Source organism: Brienomyrus brachyistius, chromosome 20 (assembly GCF_023856365.1).
Source record: "Brienomyrus brachyistius isolate T26 chromosome 20, BBRACH_0.4, whole genome shotgun sequence".
Classification (NCBI taxonomy): Eukaryota; Metazoa; Chordata; class Actinopteri; order Osteoglossiformes; family Mormyridae; genus Brienomyrus; species Brienomyrus brachyistius.
The window spans coordinates 6873310-6889656 of NC_064552.1; the positions used below are offsets into that span (position 1 = coordinate 6873310).

The 16347-nt window shown below is 37.1% G+C and overlaps 1 protein-coding gene across 1 annotated transcript in view; it reads left to right on the forward strand.

Annotated features, from left to right (window-relative positions):
* The window catches only part of sorcs3 (sortilin related VPS10 domain containing receptor 3), a 164348-nt gene that overhangs the window by 85343 nt on the left and 62658 nt on the right, over window positions 1-16347 (forward strand). The window contains exons 3-4 of the mRNA XM_048987200.1: window positions 5125-5224; window positions 13461-13619. Of these exons, the coding sequence (XP_048843157.1) occupies window positions 5125-5224; window positions 13461-13619 (259 nt within the window). The remainder of the gene's footprint in view (window positions 1-5124; window positions 5225-13460; window positions 13620-16347) is intronic.

Consider the following 16347-nt stretch of genomic DNA (forward strand, 5'->3'; position numbering starts at 1 on the left):
TTAAGACCATGAAGTACTGTTGCACACTTAGTCAAATCAAAGAGAAAAAAAAAATAATAAAATTTCAAGTATATCATGCTGAGGAGCCTTGTGTAGAGATTTTTTGTTCTATCTATCTATCTATCTATCTATCTATCTATCTATCTATCTATCTATCTATCTATCTATCTGTCTGTCTGTCTGTCTGTCTGTCTGTCTGTCTGTCTGTCTGTCTGTCTGTTTAATTTATTTTTAAAGCAGTTGTTCTTAGAGCATTCTTTTTATGTCAAAGTTTGTTGCCCTGCAGAGCTGACGGATGTATCCAGCACTTCCTTCCTAGGCATCATCACTGCTATCCAGGGACACAAGCTATGACTGCAGCAGGTCTCCGTAGACCGTATGTGACACTGACTAGCCGCTTAACGCATCCTGACAGTCATGCCTTGTTTCTTACATGACGACTGACAGGTGCCTCTCTTCAATCATCTCTTGGGCAGCTTTACCAAGCGTACGTTAGCTCAGTGTATCAGCTCAGGGATGTGAAGCCGGCCGTTCTCCAGGGGACGTAACAAAGTGCCCCGCCAGAGCCCCACTGCTTCTCAGGTCTTGGGCAACACTGTGAGTAAACAGGAGCACTTTTTATCTGTTAAAGTAATCCAGGCCTAAAAACAAGCATTCGCTGCGGAAATTTCTTCTCAAATCGCTGAATGAAAATTTCAGTTGTTATAAATGGACACGCCACTAGATAGTAACGGCCGTAAGTGAAGTAATTAATATACTTAACGTAATTAATTTAATCTTTTGCGGGGTAAAAAGGTTGCACAGAAAGGATAAATGATAAATCCTGAATCAAATTAGAGGATACAGCAGAAAGCGATGAGTATAGACACAAGGAAATACATTTCATGCTTTTCATAGGCAATCCGGCTCACTTTCTCAGTTTGCCTTCAACACCTGCAATGCTCTGAATTATAAATAAGCTTAAATGAATTCAGTCACGTTAGCAGAAATATTCATAAGAGATTCTATGGACCATGAGAGTATCTATGCACACATGCAGATGTTAAGTATACAAGTAGGTTACGCTTGAGTATCCCAGCATACGTTGCGTGAAGGTCGAGTCCTATAGCCAAGCTGCAGACTGAATGTCAGCTACGACATCACTTGGCAGTGAAAGCAGCCCCCCAGTAGCATAAATAATTGGCGTTTGTGTAGATTTAAGTTGGTCGGAATAGCTCTATTGGCCACAGTACAACCGCTACAAATTTGTCAAACACCTGCAGTTTGTCAGCTGCCAGTGGCGAAAGATGTACCTCTCCTCCAATCAGCAACAGCTATCCTGTGTGGTGTCAGGTGACTGGCAGCGTGGAAAGAGATCGATAGGTTTGACATGTGAGTCTACTGGGGAAACGCATACCTGCTGCCTGAAGGGTATCACGGCAGACAGCTGGATCTGATACAGAATTGATCGCAAAAAGAGCTGCAAAAATTAAGGGAAAATAATGGGGGGAAATGAGATTCTGTTGTGTTCTGGTGAGAAGAGAAAATAATCTTAAGAAAATACAACCTGTGTACTGTACCTCTTTTCATATCTCTGACACTTGTGCTAGTCCTGCAATAGTAACAATAGATTAATAGGCTTCATTGGAATAAGCCTTCAACATGTGTTGTCCATAAGAAACTATTGCTTGCTGGGTTTTCTGAATAGTGGGTTAGATAAGCCAAGCCACACTGAAGGTTTAAAATGCTTATTTTCATTTCCTTTCACCCCACATGTCTTTTTTGCAGTTTTTAAAAATCTTTTCAGAATTTGTTTACAAGCAACTGTCATATTTTTTTTCCTATGTACTGTATATACTAAGAATATTTTCCCATAAGTCATATGAAAAGTATGACTTCTCTTTGCTACTGCATGTCTAATCTGTACCAGGAAATGCATCATAAGATGGAACTGAAAATGTCCAGATTATAAGTAAATACTGCGGTCTCTCTGTTTTTCTCTGCCTATATCCAAGTTTTCCCCATGCAGCGTGAGTTAGAATAGATCTCCCACTCAGCCATGCCCACAAGTTTTCAACGAGCTGGCAGAATAGGGTCAGTGGACTTTCAGGCCAGAGTTTCAAGTTGCTAGACCAGCTAGAATAGCATGTGACCAATCAAGGCGGAAATCAAACAAAAACACTTCTGGGACAGCATGCAAATGACTCTCCTCAGGTGTTTTTGCTGTTATTACCTGCAGAGAATTTTGCTTTGTTGAAAAAACATATAGACCCCCCAAGTCATTTTTAAATCTGCATGCCTCGGGATTGCCATTTACGCATACGAGGCTGTGGTGATTAGGTCTGAGATTTGCTTATCTTCTGGTCTTATGTATTGGCCTCCTTTAGTTCACAGCCTAAATATTTTATACACTGACATTTGACATTTCACCTTTCTAAATCTGTCATTGTCTCGCAGTGTTCTTAATGTGATTTGTAGTCCCTGTTCAGGCTGTTATGAACTGAATTCAATATTTTACATCATTGCAATGGCTACTGCACCATGCATAATGCTATTTCACTCTGTTCTTCTCATTCTTGAGAAATTGCACTGGAAATTACTGTTGCTCTGAAACTGTTTGCGCAGATTGTCTAACATATTCATACTACAGTAGTTGGTACTCTGTCTTCATGCTTTAAAATGTTTTATTAGATGCTTTTCAGTGTTATTTACAAAAAAATGTGTGGGGTACCCAGGGGTGTATATTAAAATATTACCGTAAGCAAAATAAAACTATACATACTGTAGAGAAGCAATTCATATTTAATAAATTTCTTAGACTGAAAAATAAATCAAAATGTATCTGGGTATTTGATTGACATAAATAATTATTAAAACCATTATTTATATTATTAGACCCTTTGATTTATTATTAAAACCAGAACTTTCTGAGGGTTCTGTAAACTTCTATAAAAATCTGATTCTCCATAGCAGAAGGGGGGATGGAAAATCCTTAATTATAGGGGAAGTTCGTTTATTCCATCAACGTTGCCACTTCTGATGACAATCTTACATAGTGTTTTCCTGTAGATGCTTCTGTAAATATCGCCATGCTTATTTTTAATTACTGCACGTTTTTTAAAATGCTTCCATACGTGCTGAACATTGACGCCGCACTTCAGCGGGATTCCTTTCTCTTAGTAACAACCGTCATGAAAAATCGGCTAAATATCAAAAACAGAAGCTGATAGCCATGCCTGCCTTTCTTTATTACCCCACCGGTTCACTGTGTCGCCATATTTGGTTATATCAGATTATTGTCGTCGTTATAGAAAGCAATGAATGTGAACCATGTGGAGCAACCCTCAGGGATTGTATTACGCAGGTCCATATGTTATCAAGATTGGTCTGTGCTTCTTCCCTAACTTTCTTTTAATATCCTTTGGAAATTGAACTCTCTTGCAGTCTCTTTCTCTTGGTTATTATACTTTCTAATCATTGTGACCATTTTACAGGCACTCAAGAATGAGCCGAGATGAGACCATTTGTATTGTAATTTCAAAGAAATCCATTGCACTAGTGTGGGGTATGCGAGAGAGAGAGAGAAAAGTTAAAAACCCGAATCATTTCCTTTGTTCCTTTTCCCTAAATTAGATTGGGTCTTGAAATGGTTTGCTGCATGGGTGTGTATTTATACTGAAAATTTCTTTTTGAGAAACTGGTTTTTAATCATGTAATGATAGACACATTATTGAGCTGCTGGAATAAAATTACCTAATGATAGATTGATGCAGTGGTTAACTGCCAGGACACATAAACTTAGTATTTCTTTGATTACGCTGGTTATCAGTTCATTTCCACAAATGAATAATTTAATCTGTGGAATACAGGCTGCTGCACATTCATGCAAAGGCAATATTTTAGTTTAAATTAGTCATCTATTATTCATGAATTATTACTTCATAGCAACTCCCATACCATTCTTGAGTCATGAATTGATGTCAGAGCTATAAATGATTATTTAACCTTTGCCACTCTGTCACGATAGAAATATCAGATGCCATTTTTTTATGCAAGATGATACGATTTTATTTAATTAAACTACAGCTTGTTAGATTTCAATATATGTTCATTACTGAATGAAAATTAGGACCAATGTCTATCACCCCATTACACTGCAGAGGATGTAAGGAGAGTGCCCCCTGCCATTTACAATTAATATGTGAAAGACTGATTTTTTAAGGCAAGGAGAACAATACATTAACAATAAAAGCATAGAAAACACCAGGAAACTTCTTACTGTGTATGTATTTTCCATGTCACAACCACAGATGCTCATTTCATATTCTGGCGAAGCAGCATGCGGTACGGAGATATATTTTGTGAATTCTCCTAAAGACTGAGGTGTGTGGTAATGTGTAACAATGACAGAGACAATACACAATAAATGGGTAATCTGTCCATCAAAACGCGTTCACGTAAATGTACATATTCATTCCAGGGCAATTTAGTGTCTTTGTGAGCAGAAGCCTGGCAGCTGGAAAAACCCAAACTGGGTGGAACTGATATCAATCCAGGAATTAATTTAAGTCAAGGGTGAAATTCCTTTCACAGCATGGACAGATAAACCTTTTTGTGTTTATTATTGGAGGTATTGGGAGTTTATACGCTCCCCACCCACATGTATTTCTGTTACCGTGTACTATAAAGGTGTAGATGGGCATGTATTGATATTTATATATTTATGGGCATGTATCCATGAATAAATGTAAAGAATCTGCAATTGTTTTTTTCAGTTTTTTTTTCTTTCTTTTTTTGTTTCAACATAGAAGTTTAGAAATTGTTCACACATAATATACAGCCTCATACAGGCAATTTGCTGCCAGTACATGAGTTCATCTTTTTGTTCTAATAGTAATTTTTGTTTCATTGCATATCGGTAGTTAAAACGTTACATCAAGGACCGATGTCATGCATTCGTACATGTTTTAAATCCGCCTCTGCTTTGTGGTCATTTTTGTTTATGGGGAAGATTCAACAAATTCAAAAATGTTTCTCTCATATCATATCTGACTATGTTGCTTATGAATAAATTACGGTGTGATTCACCTTCACTGTCATAATGCTTCACTGCGGTAATATGGTTTAAACCAATACTGTTTGCAGGTCAACAGACTACGGGACCACCTACGAAAAAGTAAATGACAAGGTGGGATTAAAGACTGTGCTGAGCTACTTGTATGTCTGCCCAACAAATAAAAGAAAGGTAAGGCCTTTTTGTTTTTGAAAGAAGGTTACAAAAGGAGTGTTATGTCATATGATGTTTTTGTCATGTCTGTGAAGGCTATTTGCATGATATTAGTACTGAAAGCTATAGGCATGTATGCTAAATTATGCAGTTGCCATCTAACTTTGCATATTGCTTTTCACCTACCAGATTTTATACCAGATGATGTGCACTATAACGGAAATGTAATTAATTTCCCGTAGTTAGAGACAATGCCAGGGCAATAATATTGATTCGAAAGAAGCCACATACTAAAAAGTTTCTGGGTATCTGTTATAAACTGCGGTACTTCTCCAAGTCCCCCAAAACCCCCTCCACACACATCCAAGACACAGTTCACGTACTGTGCTGCTGCACATTTGTGTCTCTTTGCTCCCGTAGTTAGGGTATGCAGATTTTCTCATTTATATACATAACAGCAAAAATGGAACAGCTGCTACTGTTAAATTATAATAGTGTATTTACTTTTTACTGTCAAGTTGTTTTAGGCAGATCCTTCAACAATGGTATAAAGTCTAAAATACTAAAAGCCGAAGAATATTTGGCAACACTTATACTGATAGCTGTCATCTGTAGCGCATTACAGGGGTCGGTATAAGAATCAACAAAGCATTACAGCATCTTCTATTGACAGTCATAAGGCATTATAGTGTTGATTATAACACCTCATTAGCTCCAGTGAAGCTCTCATCTATAATGCACTATAGATACCTTCATAATGCATTACAGGGGTTGGTATAAGAATCAATAAAGCATTACAGCATCTTCTATTGACAGTCATAAGGCATTATAGTGTTGATTATGACACCTTATAAGCTCCAGTGAAGCTCTCATCTATAATGCACTATAGATACCTTCATAATGCATTACAGGGGTTGGTATAAGAATCAATAAAGCATTACAGCATCTTCTATTGACAGTCATAAGGCATTATAGTGTTGATTATAACACCTCATTATCTCCAGTGAAGCTCTCATCTATAATGCAAATATATAGATACCTTCATAATGCCTTATAATGGCAGGTATAAGAATTGAAGATGCTTTGTTCTGTATTATGAAGCTATATGTAGTGCATAACAGATGAGCGCTTGAAAAAGAATTCCTAATGCCAAAGCCATGTTTATAATGCTCTATGAGTGCATTTTAATGTATTATGAATGTGTTAATAGATTTTTATAGACATGGCATTCTTGGTGTTGAAAATTTCTATAATGAAAAAGACATTGTTTATCTGGAAAATGACATCAATGCCAATTGTTGTGGACAGTTGGACTACATACCGTACAGATCCTGTTCAAGTACAGCCACAGTCCATCCATACAGTTCCTTCCATTTACCTTTGACATTCTCAGAATTTGCTTTGCAGATAGTAAAAACGCTTCGCCAGCACATGGGAAATGGGTGTGGAAAGCTTTTCTCATTTTTATGCAAAAGTAAATCACATCAAGGATAATCTTGGTAGCCATATAAGCAAAGTTTCTTATCCTCGGCTGTGAAATTAATTTTTCCAATTTATTTTACAAGACAGTCATAATGAAAATTCATTCTTTCATTCTGTAAACCCAGGTTCAGTTATCACACTTGTAAGTTTTAATCGGAGTTCCTTCCTCCAGAAACAGACCTACAGAAGTTTGTCTTAATTGTCCTCATTACAAAGCATCAGGAAATATGTCTTTCACATAAAATGTAAGTTTTTTTTTTCTTTTTTTCCTCCATAAAATGAAATAAACTGCAAAATACCAGGGCGATATCCCAGCTTCATTTTGAAAAGGATCACACTATACTTGTGTGTATGTGCAGCACTTTTTGGTAATTATCTCTGGAGTGGCAGTTTATAAAAAAATATTTAATTACATTTAATGGAATTGCATTTGAGCCAGTGTGAAAATGCACACACACAAACATATGTTCCTGCATGCACTTAGTCATAAATGGAGCATGATAAAAATTAATGCTAAGAATTAATAAAATTTGTGGGGAAAAATAATATATATATATATATATATATATATATATATATATATATATATATATATATATATATATATATATATATATATATATAGTTTACATAAATGACTCATTTTCTTTATGCATCCTCTGCTAACGCTGTTATGAAACACTTCACACATTAACTACAAAGGATTTTCTTAAGGAATGGAGAATATTGGCTGCATGACTCAACCTAAAATTATGCTATTAATAATGTCAAATTTGGTTGTGTGTATATGATAAAATTTTGATGGCTTGAACAGCAGGAATTTCAAAGAACAGAATGTTTCATATTGAATGGGCATTTGATCATAGTGGGTCTGGTTGTCAGCTTCACCATATATGGGGATTGTACCATCTCTCTTCTGATGCCTGGGAATCTTATTGTATAAAAGAACAATGGAATATCCACATACCATTTGCGACATCACAATCTGAAGGCTGCATATACTGTAAAAGTATAAAGCATTTGTTTAACTTCCAAAATTCCAAGTATGGTAGTAATTGTTAAATATTCCATGATCTTTGTAAACTTGTGTATTTGGATGATCTGTCACTGTAAAGTCCAAAAGTCACCGTAGCCATCGATTATCCAACCATCCATTTTACACTGCTGACTGTCTGTCTTCCACACAGGACCTGGAGCCCATCCCGGGCAGCGTAGGGCACAAGGCAGGGCTACAGCATGAAAAGGATGCCAGTCTGTCGCGTTTACAGTGGCTCCTTCATATCTGCTCTTTCAGTTATCTACGATTTACTACGGTCCAAAAAAACTGGAAAATGGTTCAAACCGCATGCTGAGGGAGTACAGGCAGTAGCACAGTGAAATTCACCAGTCCAGTCACACCCAGTACTCTTTGTCAGTTTACATCCATATGGTGTCACCATACCCACACCACCCCCAGAACTCCATTCATCGATTGCTGTGTTATTCCAGTGTATGTGTTATAAAAATGTATAAAAAGCGTTACGTTATCCCTTAATGCGTGTTTTCACTGCTCTGTCATCTCTTGAGAATTAGGCAAAAAATGACAGAATCCCTTTCATTCGAGATTGTACAGTACTGTATAGTAATGATGTACAATGTACTTTGTTCTTACTGCATCTAATGTCAGTAATGTCTTACTATACATCATTTATCAATTGAATGTTACCATATGTAAGTAAATGAAAATCATGTTATATATGTAGTCCACGGATGGTTTGCTGTTATCCATGGTCTTGGTCATCCGCGGCAGGTCTTGGAATTTACCGCCAGCAGATACTATACAAGCACCAACGATGGGCAACTTGCAAATGATATTTAGCTTAGCTTCATGTCTTTGGACTGTTTAAGGAAGCCCAAATTGCAATGAGAAGATTATGAAATCTCTAGGCAGACAGTGGCAGTACTACCCATTGGGCCCCTGTGCCAGTCACATTCCTGACTAATATTTTAAAATGACTGAAGTTTATCGTTTGTGATTGATGTAGTGCATTCCTCTTGTTGGAGTATCCAGAGGGGTGCAGAGGCATCCAGCGGCTTTGCAGCACCTCCCCACAGATGCTTGCTGGTGACAGCCTCACATCACAGGAATGCTTATTCTCTGCAGCAACTGGAAAGCTTGTTGACAATGAATGAAAAACCGACAGAGAAAAATACACACAAATTATGCATGTCCTTGGGTGGCCCAGTCAAAGTCTTCAGTTGAGTCTTACTGAAGTTTGACAGAATCTGTGAAAAAGTCCATGAAAACGCCCGTTCCGTGAGGAATACCCAAATCATCGGAGACAACTTGAATGAAACTGTCAAGAAGTGTGGGCAAAAAATTTCAAAAAGAGTTTATGCATTTGGCAGTCTTGCCAAAAATTAGTTTCTGGCTCTAATTGCTGCCAAAGGTGATTCCAAATGGAGCAGAAGTGTTATTTACAGTATCCTTAGGTGGAAATTGGGAAGTTTCTGCAGACGTCATCTTGCTCTCGGTGGGAGACACAGATGCATACAGGACATGCAGGAATGTAAATACAGGATTTTTTGGGGTCTAAACAAAGGATTGTCCAGCATCCAGCACCCCTAACGGTACAAGTGATATAACTATTTTGCTACCCATCGGATTGCAAGCCACAGCTTTCTTGGACATACTGTAACTTGTTCAGCTACATGTCACCCATAAATAAACTTCAGTTCAAGTGTTAGAAAGCCTTTTAGAACTATAAAAACAGATATAGTACGTAAAACCTAATAATTGCTAAATATCTACATATTGATAAATATTACTGTGAAATACTTAATTTCTTCATGAAATTAATACTGAATCTCATTTTTTTATTCATATTGCAAACTATGGATATATTCATAGGCAGGACTATGATGCATAAATGCCAACCAGAAAGGTTTACAGTAAACGTGAACAAAAAGAATATCTGCGTAGTGAGTAAAGTTATTCAACAGAAAGCCAATAAGCTGTAAAATAAAAAGCTTTTCCTTGCATAAAATTCAAAAGGACAATTAGTCGTTTGCAAATGTTAAAGATCTTGCACATTTGCCCATTCTGAACAGAAAAAAAAACATTTTCAAGTTTACATTCATTAAGTATTATTAAGAATATTGCTTGCATGATGTATATTAATGATGTTTTCTTATGAGAAAATTAAACCACAAGTCTTAGGGCTATAAGCTTCTAAATCTGTCTTTCCACCTGCCATACTCTGCAGGTACTAACCTTGAGGTAATTGAATGGCATGGGTATAAATAATGATGAATACTCTAATTAGGATTATAACATAAATTATTTAATTTCTGTTCTGTGATATATTTAAATATTTAAATATATTCAAATATACTGTAGCTTTCTGTAGGTTCTGTTTTAATACATATTGAAATATATTCTTTAATATGTTGCTTAACAACAAAATAGAAAGCTACATGATGCAGGCTATTATTTTCCATTGATTTGCACTGATGAATTAATTGCTGCCCTAACAGACAAATGCCTGCTGGTGCCATTAACACTGATAACACCTTAATCAGTAAACAGGAACAACATGGTAAACTGGTTTATTAAAATCAAGTTAAAATACTTGTACTAATATACAATACATACTAATGTATTATGCAGTGCAGATAAAGAGAAGGAAATGAACTTCTGTCTAAAGTATCTAAAAATGAGTAAAGGATGTATTATTTATGTGAAATAAATTCGGGAAAGACCTAAATGGCCAGAGGTCAAAACTTCTCTCAAGTTTTATTACAGTGATAGGAGTGTTCTTGCTCGTGTGCCGAGTTGTAGATTCAAGTACTTCCAGTTTTTCTACATGCTTAAGTGGAGCACTGACACAAAAATCAAGTACGCAAGGTGAAATGCGATTTCCCTTTGCAATAAATGCAGTTGCTTAATACAATATTATTGAAAATGATTAGGCCTTAAAAACTATAAATTGTATGTGACAAGCCATAAGACACATGGAGGAACAAGGGGCCTCCTACCGCCCCCACGATGGTAATGAATAGCAAAATTGGAGGCCCAGACCAACAAAAAAAACTGGCACGGAATCTGCAGTCTGTTTATTGGCTCTTAATGAAAAACAATTTATCTAAATCACCACCAGGGAGGATTCGCAGTTAAAGCTGTGGAAAGAGGGATGGCATTTTTGTCAGTGACAAATGTGCTGCTGTTTTTCCAATTCAAATCCTGTTGAGAAAAGAAAATACAGCTGCTTGTGTTTGTTACTACCGGAACCCGTCGCCGTCCTTACAGAGCTTGAGTTCTTTACTTAATTATCATTAAAGCTAGCTGCCAGTAGCTGCTGAGCTGCATTAAGTCAAGGGATCAAAACATATTCTTATGGCTGAAAGGTGCATGCACTTTTTTAAATGGAGTACCCACCAATAGCAACAAATAAGTAAATAAACAAATAAATAAAATAGTGAATGCGCATGAGTGCTTACACTACTTTTTTTTCCGTTTACATTTTTTTTTACCATTGGATGCAAGTAACTGCAGTTATGACACACCATGGGAGCGAGCACTTTAATGTTTCCAACACATGAATTACGACGTTATAAAGTATAAATGTTATTCCGGTTTTCTGAATGGATGATCACAAATGAGTTGCTGCAAATCTAACATAAAACTGCCAAATAAAAGCTTCCATGTACATTGACAAATGGGCTTACTGAAAGTTTTGATGAAAACAGAGTTTACTGGAACACATTTAATGAAATTAATCAAGGCATTGGCAGTTTTGACAGCAACAAATAAGTTGTATGCTGTCATATATATATAAATAAATAAATATATATATATATATATAATATATATATATTCAATAAGCATGTTTTCCAGTGAATAATAATGATTACTTAATAGAGTAAAGATACTGAACACTTTCATGCCCCGCAGATGGATGGATGGAATCCTTTGCTGTGCTCAGGTTTTAATTAGGATGTAAACTTACATTTCAACTGGCGCTGAGAACTTTAAATCCAATTTATTTCCAGATGGCAGTCATTGGGTGATATGAAAATGTAAATAGAAACAAAGATGTGGACTTCTTGAAAGCCAGAATATTGACAAGCATACAAAGTTTTTCCCCAGGACTCAGGCTTCTAAAAATGTGTATGTCCAATAAATGTATTTATTTATTTGCAATTAGGGTTCTTAATGAAAATGGATGAATCTACTTTGAAGACCTTGAGTGAGAAAGTGAAGAGAGAATGATAAAATCGCTTTTCACTTCCTTTTGCCCACATTCTCTTTACTGTTTTTTTTAGTGGTAGCATCAATAATGTCTTGTTGATGCGACCAAAAAGAAAAGCTCAGAATGTGAAAGACTGCAATGGCTTTTCTGTGATATATTTCAAATACATCCTATGTATTTCAGGAGAGAAATATGGCAACTATACCACAGTTAAATATCCCCAGCAGTGTATATCTCTAAAAACTTTTCAAAAAAAAAATGCATTTATAGATTTTATGTAGTGGCATGGTAGAAACAATTTAGAACATGTTTTCAAGGTTTTGTGTACCTGGTATGAAAGCAGTGGCCTTGTCACAAAAGGAAATAGTGCTGGAGGACAAAAGAAAGAGACAATATATTTTTACGAGAAACAACACAAGACAATATTCTTTACTCAGGCCACTAGGTAAGGCTCTATCAAGAATGTATTTAACTGGGGCTTTCGTTACAAGGAACCTATCAAAGGTGAAATCCCATAACAAGGTCTTCCTTCTGTCTGTGGGTTTTAATGTCCTCAGAGACGCAGCATCCGATTCCTTCAGCAGTTTCTCTTGAACCTAATGTGTGGATTAGGGTAGATCGTTTAACCCACATAAAGCATTGATCACAGGTATTGAGCTGAATATGGGTTTATTTGGAACGGCGGTAGAATTTTATGTTGATAGATTAAAAATAAATGAGGTGTGCACTAAGGGAGATAGTTACCCAAAAATAGTTAATGCAGAACACAAAACAGGCTGCTCTGGAAACTGTATAATAATAATAAGAAGAAGAAGAGGAGGAAGAAGAAGAAAATTAACTGATCTCTTGTAGAAGTGTCTCCCTAAATTTAGAAAAATTAAGATGGTTTCTTCTGGAAATGATGTAAATGATGTATATACATTGCAGTGCTAATGTTGGTCATTTCGCCCTCTCCTTCATGGATGAAGCTATGGAGAGCTGCTGCAGTATACTGTATATATGTGATATGGGAGCTGCCGGAACTTACACTGTGTACATAACTGACACAATCAACATCCATTATTTTTAGTTCAGAATTAAAGGAGTTTAATAAGTATAATTGTGTTTCATTTGGCAATGATTAGAGGGCATTGTAACGCAAATGAATACTGACTTAATAGACGATATATGATTATAAACAAATTGACTATATTTGTGTTTTGCCATTCATTGAATAAATTGTTCATCCTCAGCTTCCTTAATATTTAATTATTAACTGGATTACTAGCACATGCTGTGAACTATACTACATACAACCTATAGCATTAAAGAAAGTTGCTTGCAAAATTTTGTACAATATTTTTGTATTATTACTATATATACTTTTTGCCTTCTCATAACACCGATATATAAAAACATATATACAGTGGTTCAAAATTAAAGTAATATGAATGCTACTCTGCAGATTCCCAGATTAGATTACATGAGCCCAGATGTATGTGTTTGTGAATTTAATGGTACCCATCAGTGCGTCTCTAAATGTCGTTCCTTATCCTGTTCAGATAATGGTGCTAAGTGACCCAGACCATGAAAGCAGCATCCTGATCAGCTCTGATGAAGGTGCAAGCTATCAGAAATTCCGGATGAACTTTTATATTCTGAGTCTTCTATTTCACCCAACGCAAGAAAACTGGCTGCTGGCATACAGTCATGATCATAAGGTAAGAATTTCAAATATTATGCATTTGTACATCTTTCAATATATTTAAATATGTTTCAGAATGTTGCCGTTAATGGTCAAGGTCTGCTCTGCATAACACATGCTGAATATGAAGCAGTATTGATTACGGTTTGACCTATTTTCCGAAATACTATTTTCCGGAATTATTATAAGGCACTTCAGATACCTGTATTGTTGTAAACATCTGGTACATTTAAAAATAAATATGGAAGAATAATCAGTTGATGACCGATAATGTCACTGCACCCTTATGCATGTACTTCGCATCCTGCTAAATATGTGTCATAAAAGTTCAAAAGACTGAACTTTATAAAATGACGAAGCGCCTGTCTGTTTTAACTTCAGAAATAGAGTCGTTTCATTTTTCGTCATGAAGCACAATGTTCAACTACACCTGTTAATGCCCGTCAGTTATTCATCAGACATGGTGCTGTCCTGCTGCATGGCAGTGCCGAGTGTCATTCTGTTTGACTGACCTGTATGTTGTCTAGCCTGTGGCGGGTTTTCTCTGGAGGTATAGAGAGGGAGAGGGTAGTCAGCTAACTGCCCCCCCCCCCCCCCCAAATCTAGGGGCCGTGGGAAGACACAATTTCCAGAAGTTACATTTAAGGATTATGACATAATATGATGATTTAAATGATAGCAGCATGTATGTTATTTGCATTTTTAGCGACAGTTTTCAGGATAGACAAAATCGCTCCCGTCTGTTGTACTTTGAGATGTCTACTGCCCAACTTTTTGTCACCACTGGAGTCTATTGATTGTTCGCTGCCAAGTGAGCTGGCACAAAGTAACAAGGAGAAAATGGCACGAAGATACAAGACTAGCATTACATCTGCCCTGTCTGATGCTGTCTCTTTAGAGTCGTAGACAACTTGTGGACAGGCATGGAGAGAAGACAATTAAACAAATGTATGCAAAAATCCAATATTAAACTTAGCAATGATAAAACTTATTGACTGATTGACCCTCTGGCGCAATACCCCCCTCCCCCATCAGCAAATTTTATCAACAGCATTCCCGCCCCAACCCTTATCGGTACATTTTAATGCTGGCATACCAGACTTTGATTGGAATATTATTGATGTTCTCCATCCATCCATCCATCCATCCATCATCTTCCGCTTATCTGAGGTCGGGTTGCGGGGGCATTAGTCTCAGCCGGGAAACCCAGACTTCCCTCTCCCCGGCCACTTCAGCCAGCTCCTCCGGGGGAATCCCGAGGCGTTCCCAGGCCGGCCAAGAGACATAGTCCCTCCAGCTTGTGCTGTGTCTTCCCCGGGGCCTCCTCCCAGTGGGAAATGCCCAGAACATCTCATCAGGGAGGCGTCCAGGAGGCATCTTAAGTAGATGCCCGAGCCACCTCATCTGACTCCTCTCAATTGATGTTCTATTGTTTTTAATTTTATTCCCGTTTCTCTTTCGGCTGCTGTTCCTGTTGCCTGAGACTCTTCACTGTATTTTCGCTGTCCAATGAAAAGCATGTGTCTCCAAAAATCCATTGTTTCTGGAGGGCGAAAAAAACACATTTTCTCACGTCTCAAAGTACACCTAAAACAATGTACTGAGGCACCTGTAGCACCACAAATAAAACTTTATACAGCTGTCAGTGAACTGCTTAATGTTTTACATGGACTTACGTGGATTGTTTTCAGCGTCAACAAGATACAAGTTAATCTCGCTTTGTATTCACAATTAACAAAGATGTTAGCTAGCTATCTAGCTATCAACATTTAATCATCACACCTCACAATATAAAGTAATCCATACAAACAACCAAATGTTAACTAGTACAAGCATATATAATAGTTAATTAGATGACTACCTAAAACATCTTTTAATTGGTTAATCAGTAGACATAGGAGAACTGGCTTAATATATTTATAATAAAATGTCACAAGCTTAACAAAGTGGGTGCAGTTTTCATCGGACAGCAATGACATGCAAAGTTTAAGAAAGACAATATGAGAATTACTACAACTGCAAAATCTCCACAAATTATTAAAAGATTTTACCCCCAGGAAAAAAATAATACCTTCCATCTTCTTCATCCTCTCCTGGGTAACTGGTAAGATAGATTCAAAAAAGAAAAATCTCAACTGCAATTTCCACGGAGTTATCTTACAAGGCTGGACATGCTGAAGAGCTAAAAAAATGCAAGGTCTTAACACTTGGATCTGGATTTAATAACTAGACTTGCATCAAGAAATATTCTTAATGCATGCCAGCCCTCCTATTTCCACTTGTTAAAATAACCTTCTCCACTTGCTTTACCTCAGCATTATGTGCACTAATGCACAAATACACCTATACCGGGGTGCTCAATCACCCCAATTAATCCGGCAGGTAAGCGCACAAATTGGCCTGCCTCAAGCTACCAGCTGTTGTGTGTGGGTAGCACAAGCTCTCAGCGACTGCTTCACTGATTCCTAAGATGTAAAAAGACAATCTTAACCATAGCAGCAACACTAATAGACCATTGCTTAGCACTGCGCTGTTTAAATTACAAAGCAGCATTTCGGGAGAATCATCTCCACGTTGAGTAGCAGACATCAGTCACACAGCGCCTCCAGGGATGTGCGTGACCCTTCCCACCTGCCTTCATGGTCCCAGTTCCATCTTTGTCTGTGCTTGATGGGAATACAGCCTGCAGCCATGATTTGACTGCTTGTCTCACTGGTGGGAGATCAAACACAGAGAGACCATGC